The sequence below is a fragment of the Haliotis rufescens genome, unplaced genomic scaffold, assembly GCF_023055435.1.
Source record: "Haliotis rufescens isolate VD_foot unplaced genomic scaffold, xgHalRufe1.0.p SCAF_2, whole genome shotgun sequence".
In the NCBI taxonomy this organism is placed as follows: domain Eukaryota; kingdom Metazoa; phylum Mollusca; class Gastropoda; order Lepetellida; family Haliotidae; genus Haliotis; species Haliotis rufescens.
In genome coordinates, this window is record NW_025963890.1 from 14,608,143 (window position 1) to 14,625,356 (window position 17,214).

The following is a 17,214-nucleotide window of genomic DNA, read 5'->3' on the forward strand; positions in this document are numbered from 1 at the left end:
CCTCATGTCCGGATTTTAATCTTACATTTCCGGTGCGTCACAAAGCACTGCGCAGTTACTCATGGCAACGGATGTCAACGATTGTTGATGCAGTTCTTCAACTGCAGTCGGTTGTTTTGGGATTTTAACAAGATAACCATAGCGGTAGGTGTTGGATTTAAGAAAATAACACACATAGAATAGAATTCTTCTCACAGTGAATGCTGTCATCATTGAAACAGTCTGTTGATGCAGTTATTCATTTTGTGTTCGTTTCAATAAGGTATTCAGGTATTGTCTAAGGTTTTCTTCAGTTTGAGATGTCATATTTCCTTTTCATAATTTACCAATATTATTTATTGGACTTATATTTTTCTGTTCAAATGTTTCCTTTTGTGTATCATTTGTTTGTAAGACGTGAAATACATTGTAATTAGTTTCCAAAGCATGTAGTTGAACCTTGTCTAGACTTGAGACCCGAGACACTCACAAGAAACTCGTTTCTGAATTTACGGTTTACATGCTATAGTGGGTGTGCGTGTATAATGAATGATATCTATCGACCAGGATCACTTATATTCCCTTGCATATTTAGGTAAAAGGCTAGATTGCAGTATAGGGAATACCTTCCACCATTTTGGTAAGGGGTGTGCACGAGCGCCTTCCTTTTGATAAATATTTAGATGTAATATTAATTTGCATGTAATTTGGTTGCCCTCCCAACCTACAATAAAAACAACAGTTTAAATATTCTTCCTGCTTTAGGGCAGAGATCAGGTCAACTTTACTTTCCGGGTACACAACCCCCAATTACCCGACCCTCCCCGGGTGGCCACTGTAGATCTCAAGAGTGGATACAATATATCTGATTGGGAATTGTTTTTACTGGATCTTGGCATAAAGTATTAGTGACTTGTACTGAAACCATGGAGTGTTATTGTTATTGTCATTGAGAATTATTTCACATGACTAACCATGGGTACTGTGGGTACCCGGGTCCTACTCAGGTCACACCCAAGTTAGCAGAGTTACCTGTCCCAGCTCTAATAGGCTTCCTTGGTCTTCATGAAACAGGCAAAACATACAAAATTCATTCATTATTGGTGGTTATTTTATACTTTGTCAACATATGGGTTATGTTCTCAATTACGAAATTTATCTACAACTTGTGATACATACGATCTACATGTTCTTGTTGCAATTTTTTTCAATATGTATAAATTATTCATGTGAGTACAGTATATGATGTTGTTTTGTTACAGCTTTGAAAAAAACAATAAACATCCAAAATGTCGATAGCCATCGCCCAGGCCAGGCACATCTTTGGCCTGAAGCCAGGAGTGACAGGAAACATTTGCTACCATGATGAACAGACTATTGTGTATCCCTCTGGAGCCAACTGCATCCTGTACAACACAGATCAGAAGGTACAGAAGTTTATCCCGGGAACAGACAAGTCTGAGGGAATGACAGCACTGGCTGTCAGCCCAAACAGAAGGTATGTCGCTATTGCGGAAAAGGGAGAGAAGCCGACCATCACAATATATGATCTCCATTCCTTGAGGAAGAAAAAGGTTCTGACATCACCAGATGTCCAGTCTGGGGAGTATGTCAGTTTGGCGTTCTCCCCTGATTCCAAGTACCTGGTGGCTCAAGGTGGCAAGCCCGACTGGACTCTGTTGTACTGGACATGGGAGAAATCTAAAGTGATGGCCACAGCCAAAACATCCAATCCACAAAATACAGCGGATGTTTACCAGGTGAGAGTAGACCATTTACTTTTTTCACCTAAGAGAGTGTTTTCTTTCATTATATCTATATACATGTCACAGGTAACTTGGTATCTAAAATTATTTGTGCATAAGTTATCATAAAATATTATTATCAGTCTCATGGTATGCTTCTTATTTTATATTAATTTTGAATATGATATATGACATGATATTAATGAAAAAAACAATTTTGTTGTTGATAAAACATGAATTCTGGTATGGGTATAATGGATGTTCTTTATAAGTTATCTTCTTAATGTTATATCGTGCAAGAAATATATACTGTGTTGTGTCTATTTTACTTGATAAGGCTAGGCTGTAGTATGTACTTCTTTAAGCTGGATCTACCACAAGAACCATTGAAAGCACGCGTTAGTAGGGCTGGGATGATACACCAACTGGGCGATCCGATACGTATCACGATACCTTGCTCACGATCCGATACACATCATGATACTTGCATGTGCTCTTATTTGTGGTGCATTAGCGATCTTTTTCATAGATATGATGGCCAAATACCTGGCACACTAACGATTTACAGTGTCAAGTATGGCGCAATGGATGAAAATATTTACGTTTTCACTACTCATTTTCAATAGTAATTAGTGTTTGGTGTAGCGTTTATTAAAATATACATTTAAGGTAAGAATCAATACTTTTTACTTAGTGTGCGATTGTGATCGATACTTGTTTCGAGAATTAAAAAATTGCGATGCATTGGTCTATTGTCCCACTACTACATGTTGGGGTAAAATTTCATGTGATTTGTGTTGTTAATGAACTGGATATGCATAACTAAATGCAGGGTTTATTTGTAAACATACCGAACATACACAATGTAAAGAAAGAATCAATGTATGCAAACATGTTAAAGTATGGTATAACCAAAACAATTTCATCCTTGATCAGGTGAGTTTTAACCCTCAAGACAACACGCAGCTGTGTGTCATTGGCAATGGAATCTTCCGTCACTTCCGCTACAGCGAGGGCAACCTCAAGCCCTTCCCTTTCCAGAAGATGGAGCCACAGAACTTCCTGTGTCATGCCTGGGTATCGGAGGAGAGGGTGGTGGTCGGCACCGACACCGGCAAACTGCTGTTGTTTGAGGCAGGAGAGCTGAAGAATGAGTTCAATGCTGGAGCTCTCAAGGAGGAAAAGTAAGGAGTTCAAATCCACATCATTCTGCATGTTTCAGTATCAGGGGCGGTGGAGTAGCCTAGTGGTTAAAGCGTTCGCTCGTCACGCCGAAGACCCGGGTTCGATTCCCGACATGGGTTCAATGTGTGAAGCCCATTTCTGGTGTCCCCCCCTGTGATATTGCTGGAATATTGCTAAAAGCAGCATCAAACCATACTCACTCACTCAATGGTTTTTATCATGCTAATCGAGAATTATAACAAGCTATTTGTACCAAATTAATTCACCCTCGACAGATAATCCATAATTTTGACAAGGAAGTAGGTTATTCTATGTATTACACATATTTTAGTCAGACATCATCATCTTTTTCAACACACTGTTCTGACAACTTATTTGACGTAACTATTTTAATAATAATTGCGTTTGATATTACATTTGTACCGTGAAATTCAAAATAAATTGTAAACTAAATCTACTTCAAATCTGACATTTAGTAGTTAAATGCATGTGTTCTTTGTTGTAACCAATCACATCATTCGTTGATTACAGGAAAGATAGTCTAGATGATGGCAGCCAGCCAAGTGGTCCTCCTCAGATCTCAGCTATTGTAGCCTACTCCAAGGGCTATGCGTGTGCTTGTGGACCGGGCATGGTTCATCTTTTCGAGAAAACCGACGACAAGGATTTCTTCAAGAAGGCTAGGGACATAAAGGTATCAATGTTTTTTTCATCTATAATCCCTACCTCTATATTTTCTGAGTGTTGTTGTAGTGTGAGTTTTCTTACAATCATTTCAAACCGTTATTTATCCAAATGCACGACAGTAATGGCTGCTCGGTAAACAGATGTAATGTCAATATATTTTATTGTTGTCACTGTTATTGTGGTAATTTTTCAGATCCCAGCTGACCCTAACAGCTCTGACCCCACAAAGTCCCAGCAACAGGTCATCAAATGTCTGACCGTCAGTCCGTCCGAGGAGACACTTGTGGCTAGCACAGATCTCAGCCAGTTGTATTACCTCACCCTGTCCAGTGCCGATCTTGGCAAGGTAGTTCACTTTTCTCACAAACCTTTTTGTTTACCTTTACTCAAGTACTGTGTACATTTACTTTAGATTAAAATGAAGTACCATATAATAAGCGCCCAGGGCGCTCTCAAAATTAGAATTAGGGGGCTCTTATTAGACTATTTTTTTGGTGAAAAACAACGAGTTCAAAGAGCGTAAATTTCTTGGTTTATGCTGAAATGTTTATAAATGACAGATATATTTTTCCAGAATTTAATTGCCCATAATTAAGGGTGCATATAACAAACGTATTATGCACGAATAAATAGCCTTGTGTACTTTTGTCAATCGGAAGGGGTGCTAATTGGGATTGTTCACTACCCAGTATATTAGCAAATATCGCCGTGGCGGCTTATTAGAGCGGGGCGCTTATTACGTCGAATACAGTATGTGAAATTGTGTTGCCCAGTAATCCACATTGACACCATTTTGCACCATCTACTTTATCAGACTAAATATCAGTAGTACTTACATGAATTGTAAACCAAGTCTAATACACACTAATACTGATTTCAATGTTTAAAAGACTAATTACTATGAAGTATAGTAATCATTCTTAACTCAAATTTCATTAGGTTGATTCAGTCAAGTCCTGTTAATCCAGCATGGTCTTTGCATATGATTATGTCAGATAAACATAAATAGTAGTATCAACGTTTGTAATGGAAATTTGGACAACTACACGATAGCTAATGATAACTGATCATCGCAATAAAATAATTGAAAAGGAAATATAGATATTGTTATATTATATTGTTAGCGGAATATGTTCTCTAATCATGCAAACGCTAAAAGCTTAACACAGGGTATTCCGAACTACAGTTACGGGCTGATCCAAAATACTTTTGAAAGCTTAGTCTGGAATAGAAGTCGCCTGTTTGAAATTAGTGCTCAAAGCTCAAGAAAGCTGCTTTCTTATTGGCTAATGTTGACTTCCTGTTAGTCATTTCATTACTCGGTCAAAGTTCGCGAAAGGTCGTTATGACATGACCTATAATGGGATTAATTGTTTATTGGGAAGCAAGTTTATCTCTGCAGCTGTTGTGTATGCAGCTGCTAGCCAACTCGTCGCACATCAAAACATGGGGCTGTGTACACTCGAGCACATGACCATGGAGTACGCTGATCGTCATGTCGGATTAACAAGACTGATTAATGAGGGATTTCAGCAAATTAGATATGTCGGAGTCAGAGTGCGAGATTGTCAGATTAGCGGGTCTTAATAGCACAGATTTAATTGGTTCCCATCATTAGTGTCGGATAATGCCAACTGTCAGATTAATGAGTGTCGGATTAACGAGACTTGACTGTATTTCGTTTTAGATGGTGTATGATTTCAATGAAATCCTCAGCAACACTATAGGTTATAGTCATACAGTGGGATTCACTTGTTTCCTATTACGTCAAACTTGGAGAGTGTTATATGATCCCCATGACTCTGAGACAACAAAGGTTTACTGAGTAATAAAAAATAAGAAATTCATGTGTGCAATTTAATGACATGAAATACACACTCCTTCCGTTTTGCGCAATCATATTTTGATGAAACTTGGTTGACACACTGGTTTTGTACCCAGGGAGACCAGGCAACATTTGAGGTGTTGGCCCAGAGCTTCCACAACAGCCAAATCATGGGCCTGGACGTCTGTATCAGGAAACCCCTCATCGCCACCTCCTCCCTCGACAGATCCGTCCGTATCTGGAACTACGAGACATGGTCAGTGGTAACTGATTGTTTTATGAACCTGCTTCATCTATGCCATAGCTGTTTTACATTTTATGAGAGAAAGATATTTGATTCAATAGATTTGTATTGTTTTTACAAAGGAAACGTACCATGTACTATCAGGACCATTTAAGCAGTTTAAAATGGACAGGTTTTGATACTTCATCATCAAAAAATGAAAAATGTAAAGATGTTGAAAACTTCTTCATATTTTGTACTTTTCAAGAATGCTTCATGTAGATGATAATCTGGGAAGATGAAGATTTGTGTTTCACCGATTTTTGAATCATCATTCTTGCCCACTTGTTTGTAGTAACCTGGAGCTGTACAAGGAGTTTGCGGAGGAGGCGTACAGCATCGCGCTGCACCCGTCTGGTCTCTACATCCTGGTTGGCTTCAGTGACAAGCTGCGGCTCATGAATCTTCTCATCGATGACATCAGGACATTCAAGGAGTTCACTGTTAGAGGATGCAGAGAGGTGGGTCTCAAAAGATGCTAGATTAAATTTGGGTGTGGTGGATGGAAGTTCTCGGATATTTTTCATTATGATGTAACCACAATTGATGCACTTAATGAACCTGAAATTGTACAAACTCGGATGAGTTAATAGGGTTTAGTCAGGATCTTGTTACCCTGGGCCTAGTTTGTCTGGATCTTCGTAAACTGGTGTTCTCATTCTTGAAACTTTACATTCTGAATAAATGCAATAAAGAAGAATATCCTTCGTCATTTCATGTTTCACACATCCAGGGCCCACTTGCACAAAGCGATCTTAGCGCTAAGATAATCGTAATTCCCATACATATGCTTACAATAGTCGTAGCGCTAAGATTGCTTTGTGCAAGTGGGCCCAGGACTCAACATCCCCCAGGATAATAAAGGCTTCATATAACCTCATCATGCTTATATTGTCTATTGACAAAAACACCTGTCTCTAAACTGGATTTGTTTAGTATCTCCTGTCTATTTGAATATAACTGTGTTTTTATGTCTGTGTCATTTATCATGCCTATGGAACTACTTTTTCTTCAGTGTGCATTCAGCAATGGTGGCCACTTGTTTGCTGCTGTCCATGGCAACGTCATTCAGATTTACTCCACCACGACGTTCGAGAACGTCTCCAACCTGAAGGGTCACAATGGCAAAGTGCGGTCCGTCGTGTGGAGTTTTGATGATGCCAAGATCGTCTCGTGTGGCATGGATGGTGCTGTGTACGAGTGGGATCCTTATACCGGAAAGCGTCTGGCAGAAAGTGTTCTCAAGTCGTGCAGTTACACAGGCGTAGCTGTCAACAATGATGGCAAGACCACATTCGCTGTAGGATCGGACAAAAGCCTCAAAGAGATAGCTGATTCTTCTGTGAGTATTCTTCTTTTGCTCAGAGACGTTCTGACATTTGACATGTTAAATCAGTGTTTGTTTGTTGTTTTGAGCAGTATATATAAAACATTTCATCTTGTTGTTCAGACAAATGTCCCCATAACTACAAAATACATGCTGCAATAACTGCTTTTCTATTTGATGTTTGTTGTTTGTTGTTTAACGCCGCACTCAGCAATATTCCAGCTATATGACATCGGTCTGTAAATAATTGAGTTGGACTTCACAATCCAGTGATTGATATCATGAGCATCGATCTTCACAATTGGGATATGATGACATGCATCAACCAGGTCAGCGAGCCTGACCACCCGGTCCAGTTAGTTGCCTCTTATGTCAAGCATAGTCCTTTTACAGCAAGCATAGTTTGCTGAAGACCTATTCTAACCTGAATCTTCACAGGTAGTTCAGTCAGTCTATGTAATTACTCAGACATGTATGTAACTGTCCCAGTGGATGATTACACTGTCCCCCAGGGAAAGTTTAGTACCCAAGAAACATAAAAGTGGATATTGTGGGTGAGTGAGTTGGGTCTAACGCCACTTTTAACAGTATTCCAGTTATATCACGGCGTGTCAGCTTAATGTGGGAGGAAAGCCCAAAGTGATGCAGGTCTCAGACATTTACCATTTCGCTGAAACCCATGAGCATGGGTATGGTGCTGATAAACCTAGAAACATGATCGGGGCGAATCGGGATTCGAACCCACAATCATAGGTTTCTGGCGTGCCCAAGGGACACAACTCTGCACAGCGAATCGCGGCGCCTTAGACGACTGGGCCACCCGTGGCCCCTGGTATTTCTGATGTCTAGGGTTGCAGTTGAGGGGGACAAGCTACACCATCTGGAACATTCCACAAAGCAATCTTAGCGCTACAACTGTCATATGTCATTGTTAAAGTATGGGAGATACAGTCATCCTAACATTCAGTGGCCTTGAGGAAAGATACCCAGGGCCCACTTGCACAAAGCGATCTTAGCGCTAAGACTATCGTAAGCCTATGTTAAAGTATGGGCATTACGATCATCTTAGCGCTAAGATCGCTTTGTGCAAGTGGGCCCAGGTCCAGTTTGTGTTTCCCTGTTGTAATCAGTGCCCTGTGTGAAACCAAGACATAGCCACTGTGTTATAGGGAAATCATTAACTGGTAGAGTGATACGCATCGTAAAAGTTGAGTTTACATACAAATAACAGGTTTTGAATTATTTAAAATCAAATTTGCTAAGACTACAAATGACATCAGCCGAGTCATGGTCGCCATTGATCACTCATTTCAACTCTGTTTCATCCCCAGACAAGGTTCATTATCATGTTTATTCAATGTCACAAGGTTTCTACCACAGGAGTTTGTTTCTTGGTTTTGATTTTGTATGTTGCATATAGTTTTAAAACTTGTTATGTTTAATCAATGTGAGTTATTTCTGATCAGATTCTGCGTGAAGTCCCATCTGGTGAAATGACCATGACGAACGTCGCCCTGTCTCACTCCGGGCGGATGCTGTTCACCGGCACCCAGCGGGGGACGTTGTGGTCGATGAAGTTCCCCCTCACCATCCCAGGGGAGTGGCAGGAGCACCAGGGTCATAGCGCTTCCATCACGAAGGTAGGTACACCTGAGTTTGACAGCAGAATCCAACTAGAGTTTATAAATATATATTGCAAAACTCGGATCTCAAAGGGTAAAACTTCTGAAGCCGATCTCAGAAACCACAGAATTTTGCGCTAACTTCGATCATTCATCTTTGATGTCTGTTCCCACTACTAGACTGTGCTAAAACCTTTAAAGTCTTACTATCCCAGATGACCTGTTTTTTGTATCATTTTCAGTACATTTTGGTGTTAATATATGGCCTATTGTCAAGTGTGCTTACTTCACAGAAGGAACGTTTTATAGATTCAGGCTACAGACAGTGGTTAAAGTTGTAGAGTACACTTGTGAAAGGTTTTGTGGTTTTGCAAGTCTTTCATACTTTGTATTCTTCACACAGTGGACAGAGCATTCTGGGATATTATTGACATCGTAATTAAATATAGTCAAAGAGTTCATATTATAAGTTGTAGCAGTATCACTCTGAGTAGATGTGGTTTTATTTGTCCCGCTTAATTGACAATTGCTAGAAAACAGCTGTTAGATTGAGCTGACGTTAACTTGCGCTGTGTGACGTGACTTTTTATTGACTCAGAAAAAGTGTGCAGGCTTTTCCTTAAAAGCGGGTATAAGGGATTTACTCTCCCTCTCAGAAATGCATGTGCAGCCTGTTTTCTTCATGGCGGGGTATAATGGATTTATTCTCCTGATCAGAAATTTATTTCCCACCAGGCCGGATACATAGTATTTTATCAAGATCATGTGAACCAATCAAATCTCAACATTCTGACATGGAGGTATGATAATGATATGTATGTTTCACCTATTGTTCCGAGATCCTAGAGTGCAAGCTTGGCTGTGGTTGTTCACAATCTTTGCCGTTTTTTCAGATGAAGATCACATTTGATGACCAGTTCCTGATCACTGTATCAGAGGATGCCACCATCATACTGTGGAAGATCCAGGACAAAGAAGGGCGTGGCCTCAAGAGGGACAAAGAAGTGGGCTGGGCCGAGGAGATTCTCATCACCAAGAGTGACCTTGAGGAGAAGGTGAAGCTTTTATGTCAAAATCATTGTTGTTATGTTTATCCCAAGTGTCAAACTATCATCAGAGGCATGGCTTGGGTTTAATCATGAAATTAGAAAGAAGAAACAGTTCCTTTAAAATGCAACAATATGGTATCAATAAGTATGATAAATTCGTTTAGCCAAAATAATAATACTGATCTTACCAGCAAGAGTGTTTGGCTCATTACACAAAATGAGTCTTATAATATTCGTATCACACTTGCGACTGCCTATTCACTGTGGAAGTTTCAGCTAGTCCATGTTGTAGAGCGTTGGTTTTGTTTCCAGAACTCCAACATGAGTGAGCTGAAGACACGTGTGGAGGAGCTGAAGATGGAGAATGAGTATCAGCTCCGCCTGAAGGACATGAACTACAACGAGAAGATGAAAGAGCTGACAGAGAAGTTCATCCAGGAGATGGAGTCGCTCAAGACCAAGAACCAGGTCAGTGAGTCAGAGCCAGCTCATCCAGCACTGCCATACAGCTGATAAAAGAATCTACTTTTCAGATTTCTTGCTGTTATACTCAAGCAACTCATTCCTGCCAATGCTTCAATTATGCAACCTGGAACACTCAGAACAAGAGAAACAGTAGAACTGAAACTGACCTTGAATATTTTTGTCTAGGGGTACCAATGACTTTCATTTCCGAACTCAATAATTTGATTAATAATTTTTAAAAATAAAGTTAATATACAGTTAAACCCAACCTTCACGACAATTTCTTTTTTGGAATATGGGACTTTACTGAGCAATATTCATCAGAGGCTGTTGTTAAAGATGACATTTTGCCCTGCAGGTTTTAAAAACGGACAAGGATAAGGAGGAGGCCAAACACGAGGAGGAAATGTCGGAGCTGATGGAGAAACATGCCAAGGAGTTGCAGGATCTCGGTTAGTGCAGGACTTCATCAGTTTCAAATCACTGGCCTAACGGTTTCATAGTTGTTTCCTGAGTTAGTTAGGTCAATTACATTGCATGCACGCACAACTCGTTCAGTAGCTTCCATCTCACTCTGACCCTCTCTGTTGCCACAGAGTCTGCCAACAACCAGAAGCTGATGCTAGAGTATGAGAAGTTCCAGGAGCAGCAGGCCAAGATGATGAAGATGCAGGAGGACTACGAGCGGCAGCTGCAGGAGATGGAGGAGAGCAAGGAGCATGCTCTGGAGGAACTCACCGAGTACTACGAGACCAAGCTGCAGGAGGCCACCAACAAGTTGGAGCAGGTCAGTCACCGAGCAGAGAGTGCACTCTGTTTGGGGATAGGAGGCACTGTTGCACCTGTTGTCATTAATGTGCTGATCTTCAGATGCTGGTCATGATAGCAAATTTTTCAATACATTATTCATGGATATTTTCAGAAATAAATCAACAATACATGAAAGTTTGATTTCAAATTATTATCCTTCTTTGATTACATAGGCCAATGATGAGTCTCGCCAGCTTAGTCGTGAGTACGAGGAGACCAAACGGCAGATTGAGGAGGATGCTGACAGAGAGATCCTGGACATGAAGAACAAATATGAGAGGAAGCTCCGAGATGAGAAGGAGGCTAACATGAAGCTCAAGGGCGAGTCAGGCATCATGAAGAAGAAGGTAAAGAAACATCTCCTGGATTTGATTTTGTATGAATGCATATTATTGAGTTGAGGGACATCATCGAAATTTGAAGTTTATGAATATGAATGGAGTGTCCTTAAATATAGCTCATGATGGCTGGAATGATTCAAATCACAGTTTGTATCTACATGGGTCATTTCACCATTTCTTCCCCGTGACCTGAACCTGTAAATACAGGGTTTATGGTTCTCATTTTCATCTGTAAGCAAAACATTTCCATTGAATAATTGTTTGTTGTGATCTGCCCTGTTTAGTTCACAAGTCTGCAGAAGGAGATCGACGACCACAAGGAGGAGATCAAGAAGTTCCAGGCAGAGACCAACAAGCTCAACAACATCATCCGCAACCTGGAGAAGGACATCCAGGGCCTGAAGAAGGAGATCCAGGAGAGAGACGACACCATCCAGGATAAGGTCAGTCTCACGGTCTCAGTGTCCATCTCTCTTCTTGTTATGTAAAACTGTGGTCATGGATGGGTCTGTGGGGCCAAATTTGAAAGATTTAACCACAAAAACTAATGTAAGCAGAGACTACATAGGAGCATTTGGAGAAATTGAACTGGGGACATGAGTTGAATCTGTTCTGTGTGTGTTATAGGAGAAGCGTATTTATGACCTGAAGAAGAAGAACCAAGAGTTGGAGAAGTTCAAGTTTGTTCTGGATTACAAGATCAAGGAGCTGAAGAAGCAGATCGAGCCCCGAGAGAATGACATCAAGAACATGAAGGAACAGATCCAGGAGGTGGGTAGTGAGGAAAATGTCATCTGAGTGATTCCTGACCTTAACTTGATAGAGCGATCATACTCATGTATGACTGTTTTTGTTATTGGGATAACATGTTCAATATGTCTTCTCCCAGATGGAGAGTGAGCTGGAGAGGTTCCACAAGCAGAACACTCAACTGGAGCTGAACATCACCGAGCTGAGACAGAAGCTGAAGGCCACAGACAAAGAGATGCACCAGGAGAGACAGAAGGTAGGAAGGATGTGTGGTGCCTTGAGGGTGAGGGTAGGAAGGATGTGTGGTGCCTTGGGGGTGAGGGTAGGAAGGATGTGTGGTGCCTTGGGGTGAGGGTAGGAAGGGTGTGTGGTGCCTTGGGGGGAGGGTAGGAAGGATGTGTGATGCCTTGGGGGTTAGCATAGGAAGGGTGTGTGGTGCCTTGAGGTTGAGGGTTGGAAGGATGTGTGGTGCCCTGAGGGTGAGGGTAGGAAGGATGTGTGGTGCCTTGGGGATGAGGGTAGGAAGGATGTGTGGTGCCTTGGGGGTGAGCGTAGGAAGGATGTGTGGTGCCTTGGGGGTGAGGGTAGGAAGGATGTGTGGTGCCTTGGGGGTTAGCATAGGAAGGGTGTGTGGTGCCTTGGGGGTGAGCATAGGAAGGATGTTTGGTGCCTTGGGGGTGAGGGTAGGAAGGGTGTGTGGTGCCTTGGGGGTGAGCATAGGAAGGATGTGTGATGCCTCGGGGGTGAGGGTAGGCAGGATGTGTTGTGCCTTACAGTGTATGAGTAGGGAGGACATGCTGAGCCTTAAGGGTGGGGGAAGGGAATAAGTGTGTAGTGCCTTGTGTCCTGAGGGGAAAATGGGGGTGTAGTGCCTTGGGTGTTGTGGAGTGGTCGAGGTGATGAGCTGGGGGGGCAAGACTTTGGTTTTGGGAAAATTAAACACAAACTACAACTATCAAAAAGCTGTCAAGGCTAAAATTGATACATTTCAGTGGATACTTTCCTCTTTTCTCATCTAAAAATTGTAAATAGCATGTTATGGTTCTGGTATAAATCTGTGCAGTCCTGTCCTTAGCGGAGATGTATTAATACTGTGGTTGTCCTCCTAGGTGCGTGATGTTGAGGCCATCGTCCGCCGCTTCAAGACTGACCTCCACAACTGTGTGGGCTACATCCAGGACCCCAAGATGCTGAAGGAGAGCATCAAGGCCCTGTACCAGAAACACGTCCAGGAGGACATCGTAAGTACTTGTACGCCATACCACCTGACATAGAGGTTAGGGCTGGGACGGCTCCAAACTTACTACCTGAGTAACTGCTGTAGGTCTCAAGAGTTGCATACGAAATGTCCAAATGGGAATTGTTTTATTATAGCCCTGGCAAAAAGTATTTAGACACTCGTATAACACTAGACACTTGCATGCATACACTGAAGTTGACTTAAGCTTTATCAGAAGAAATGCATGTGTATTCAGAAATGTGAACATTAGTGACATGAAGTGTAACCTTGGAGTTTTTGTCTTCAAACAATATCTCTCATGACTAACCACGATTCCTTATAGTTTGGGGGGTACCTTGGTACTACTCAATACCCACCCGACACGAGTACCAGAGTTACACATCCCAGCCCTAACAGAGATGGAGTTATATGGAAACTAAGCACTCTGGTAGACATTGAGGAAAAGCCTGTGTGTGCATATACTTGAAGTATACTTCATGTCAGGGTCTTTTCACAGATACAGGCAGTGCATGTTTTTCTGTTTGATTATGATTAGTGATGTTGATCATAATTATGCATGTTATCACCAAGCATTCTCAGCCCGTGAAGATCCGGGGTAGAATAGGTCTTCAGCAACCCATGCGACTATGCTTGTCGTAAGAGGGGACTAACGGGATCGGGTGGTCAGACTCGCTGACTTGGTTCATGCATGTCATCGATCCAAATTGCGTGGATAGATGCTCATGTTGTCAATCACTAGATCGTCTGGTCCAGACTCGATTACTCACAGACCGCTGTCATATAGCTGGAATATTGCTGAGTGTGGCGTTAAACAACAAACAAACAAACCAAGCATTCTCAGCTTGCATCATCTGTGGAGTTCAGGAACAATTGTATGAAGCCGGTGGTCAGAATAAAGTTAGTCTGTCTCCCAGACTCAAGATTGAATGAAAAAAGGAGTCCAACTCAAGTCCAAAATGATTTGGCAAGTCTAGATTGCCTCAGCTCTAGGATTGTTCTGTGCTCCATTTGGATTTTTTAATTCTTTTTATTTCGTAGATTATATTTATTTTTAAATAAAATGATTTTATGTCAGTCTAGTATAAAGTCTCCATATGTTGCTTGTCCTCTTGTGCAGACGGAGTCAGCCAGTGTGGATGCAGATATTCAGAAAGAGTACAGCAGACAGCGGGAGCACCTGGAGAGATCCGTTGCCTCGCTCCGGAAGAAGCTGGAGAAGGATTCCGAGATCCACAAGGCTGATAATGTCCGGATCATGCAGGTACGTACAAACACACATGAATGGATGGACACTTTTTTGCCATCAATATACAGTGTTGTATTTCTTCTTGGGGGCACTGTTCACCCTGTCCACTAAGCACCACACTAGTGTTTTTTCTTCTATTTTACACTGTTTCCCTCTTTCAAATTTCAAATCACATTGTGATATAAGTGAATAACTGTTCAAAGCTGTGTTAAACACAATTCACTCGCTTACTTTAACAGACCTGTGAAGATCCAGGGTAGAATAGGTCCTCAGCAACATATGATTGTCGTAAGAGGCGACTAACGGGATCGGGTGGTCAGGCTCGCTGACTTGGTTGACACATGTCACTGTATCCCAACTGCGTGATTGATGCTCATGATGTCAATCACTGGATTGTCTGGTTCAAATCGATTATTTACAGACCACTGTCATATAGCTGGAATAATTAAAGAAATTGCAATCCAGACGATTGCTTGCCAGTACACATAAGAATTTTTCTAATAGGTCCCCATGTTGTAAACCATGATTGTAACAAGAACTGACTAAATAAAAGATTGGATTGGGTGTAATGTGTGACCTGTCTGATTTTGTGTTATCCTACACCATGACATCGGTTGTTGCTCATGGTATCCATCAACTAATATCAGGGCATCTTCCCGAGGCAAGAGAGTTAACTGACTTTAAAAGTCCAATGGACTTTTATAGTCAGTTAACTCCCTAGCTTCAGGAAGATATCAGGGGTAATGGGGTAGCCTTGTGGTTAAAGCGTTCGCTCATCACACCGAAGGCCTGGGTTCGATTCCCCACATGAGTACAATGTGTGAAACGCATTTCTGGGCCCAGGACCTGACAGAGCTGGAATATTGCTAAAAGCAGTATAAAACCATTATCACTCACTCACACAACTAACATCTGGATTGTGAAATATTGTGGTTTATCACCAGTTATTCACATACCACTATGATATTGACAAAATATTACACCGTAAAACAACATTCAATCCATACTAAAATGATCTCTCTTTTTAGGAAAACGTGTCCCTCATCAAGGAAATAAACGACTTGAGGCGAGAGCTGAAGATAGCCCGCACAAGCATCCATGACCTTGAGGCAGTTCTTGGCCTTCACAGCAAAAACAACAAGAAGGCCGACACAGCCACCCTTGCCCAGATCACTGCCAAAAACCCCAGCGCCCTCATGGTGAGAGATCTGGAAGAAAAGCTGAAGATTATTGACATGCAGAGGTTTGAGATCAGGCGATTAAGAAACGAAATGAGTGACATTGAGATGGGATCACGGCCCCCGTCAGGCACCAAATTACAACCGTTAACAGGGGCAGTGTGATATTGATTGACCCGTCTGTGATATTGTAAATTTAACATTTCCTAGCAGTTGTAAATATATAGCAACCAAAGTATCTTTGTTAAAATATCATAATTTTCAAATGAAAGTAATTATTGTGTGGTGACAAAAAAATGTAAATTTCATAGCTTAACAGAAATGGATATATATATATATATATATATATATAATTTGAAGTCAGTTAAAATAAATATTTTGGACAGGTTTTAATTATTTTTAATGCTGTTTTGTTCTTATTTTTTATTTATTACGTATATTGAAGACGCTGTTTGTGTTGATAAATTGATACAAATTGCACATCTGTCAGTCTAATATTGAACAAATATGTTGCCTGCAATTTTAATGGAGTCCGTCTGTATTTGTATATGAAGTTACAAACAATAGCTGTGATATAGTATTCATATTTGTGCTTCTATGGTGTCATATTATCTGGTTCCGTCCCATGAAATGTATTAAACACATTGAAGTATTTATTTTTGGTCACAAGCTGGCATTTTTTACATAAGCGTTTTTGTCCAAACACTTTTAAACTTTTCTTTTATGAAATTGAATTGAAATAGGAATTTACTCTACACATATGAATTTTTCCATCCATGTACATTCACTTTGAATGAAGTATTACCGAGGAATTATACACATTTTATTCTATACATCAGCATTGTGAAATAAAGCATTGAATAGTAATGTAGTCGTTTTATCTTTGTTAAGATACAAAATCCGTTTATGCAAACATTGCTGTTCATTTTCAACTGGGAGCATGGATGGCCCTGTCATCTAAGGCGCTGTGATTCGCTGTGCAGAGTTGTGTCCCTTTGGCATGCCAGAAACCTATGATTGTGGGTTCGAATCCTGGTTCGCCCCGATTATGTTTCTAGGTTTGTCAGCATCATACACATGCTCTTGGGTTTCACCGAAGTGGTAAACGTCTGAGACCTGCATCACTTCGGGCTTTCCTCTCACATTAAGCTGACACGCCGTGATATAACTGGAATAATCTTAAAAGCGGTGTTAAACCCAACTCACTTTCAACTCAAGGGCCAGGAATTGCAGCTGTGTAAATCTGGAGGTAACTACGTGTGTGTTTGTTTTCTAACATTGCACTTGATAATATTCCAGCTATATGACAGCTGCCTGTAAATAATCAAGACTTGACAAGACAATCCAGTGATTGATATTGTGAGCAGCAATCCACGCAATCAGGGCACAATGATGCTCCATCAACCAAGTCACCGAGCCTGAACTTACGATCCATTTAGTCACCTGTTACGACCAGCATAGGTTGTGAGGATCAATTGTAAC

General features: G+C 41.1%; 1 protein-coding gene across 1 annotated transcript; it reads left to right on the forward strand.

Moving 5' to 3' along the window:
- Positions 1-10: 10 nt before the first annotated feature.
- On the forward strand, positions 11-16,599 carry LOC124135575 (cilia- and flagella-associated protein 57-like). The gene is made up of 20 exons (XM_046500937.2): positions 11-144; positions 1,242-1,739; positions 2,661-2,908; positions 3,441-3,603; positions 3,790-3,942; positions 5,538-5,677; positions 6,000-6,165; positions 6,720-7,046; positions 8,498-8,671; positions 9,547-9,708; positions 10,015-10,170; positions 10,526-10,619; positions 10,764-10,954; positions 11,151-11,324; positions 11,603-11,761; positions 11,946-12,089; positions 12,208-12,324; positions 13,178-13,309; positions 14,426-14,569; positions 15,583-16,599. The coding sequence occupies exons 2-20, from the start codon at positions 1,269-1,271 to the stop codon at positions 15,895-15,897; spliced, it is 3,630 nt and encodes a 1,209-aa protein (XP_046356893.1). The 5' UTR covers positions 11-144; positions 1,242-1,268; the 3' UTR covers positions 15,898-16,599.
- The last annotated feature ends 615 nt before the right edge of the window (positions 16,600-17,214 follow it).

Excerpts from the sequence above, each read along its gene's own strand:
- LOC124135575 (XM_046500937.2), top strand. The coding sequence starts at position 1,269 with ATGTCGATAGCCATCGCCCAGGCCAGGCACATCTTTGGCCTGAAGCCA. Across the intron at positions 2,909-3,440 it reads GGAGCTCTCAAGGAGGAAAA|GAAAGATAGTCTAGATGATG; the intron begins GTAAGGAGTTCA and ends CGTTGATTACAG. Across the intron at positions 7,047-8,497 it reads AAGAGATAGCTGATTCTTCT|ATTCTGCGTGAAGTCCCATC; the intron begins GTGAGTATTCTT and ends ATTTCTGATCAG.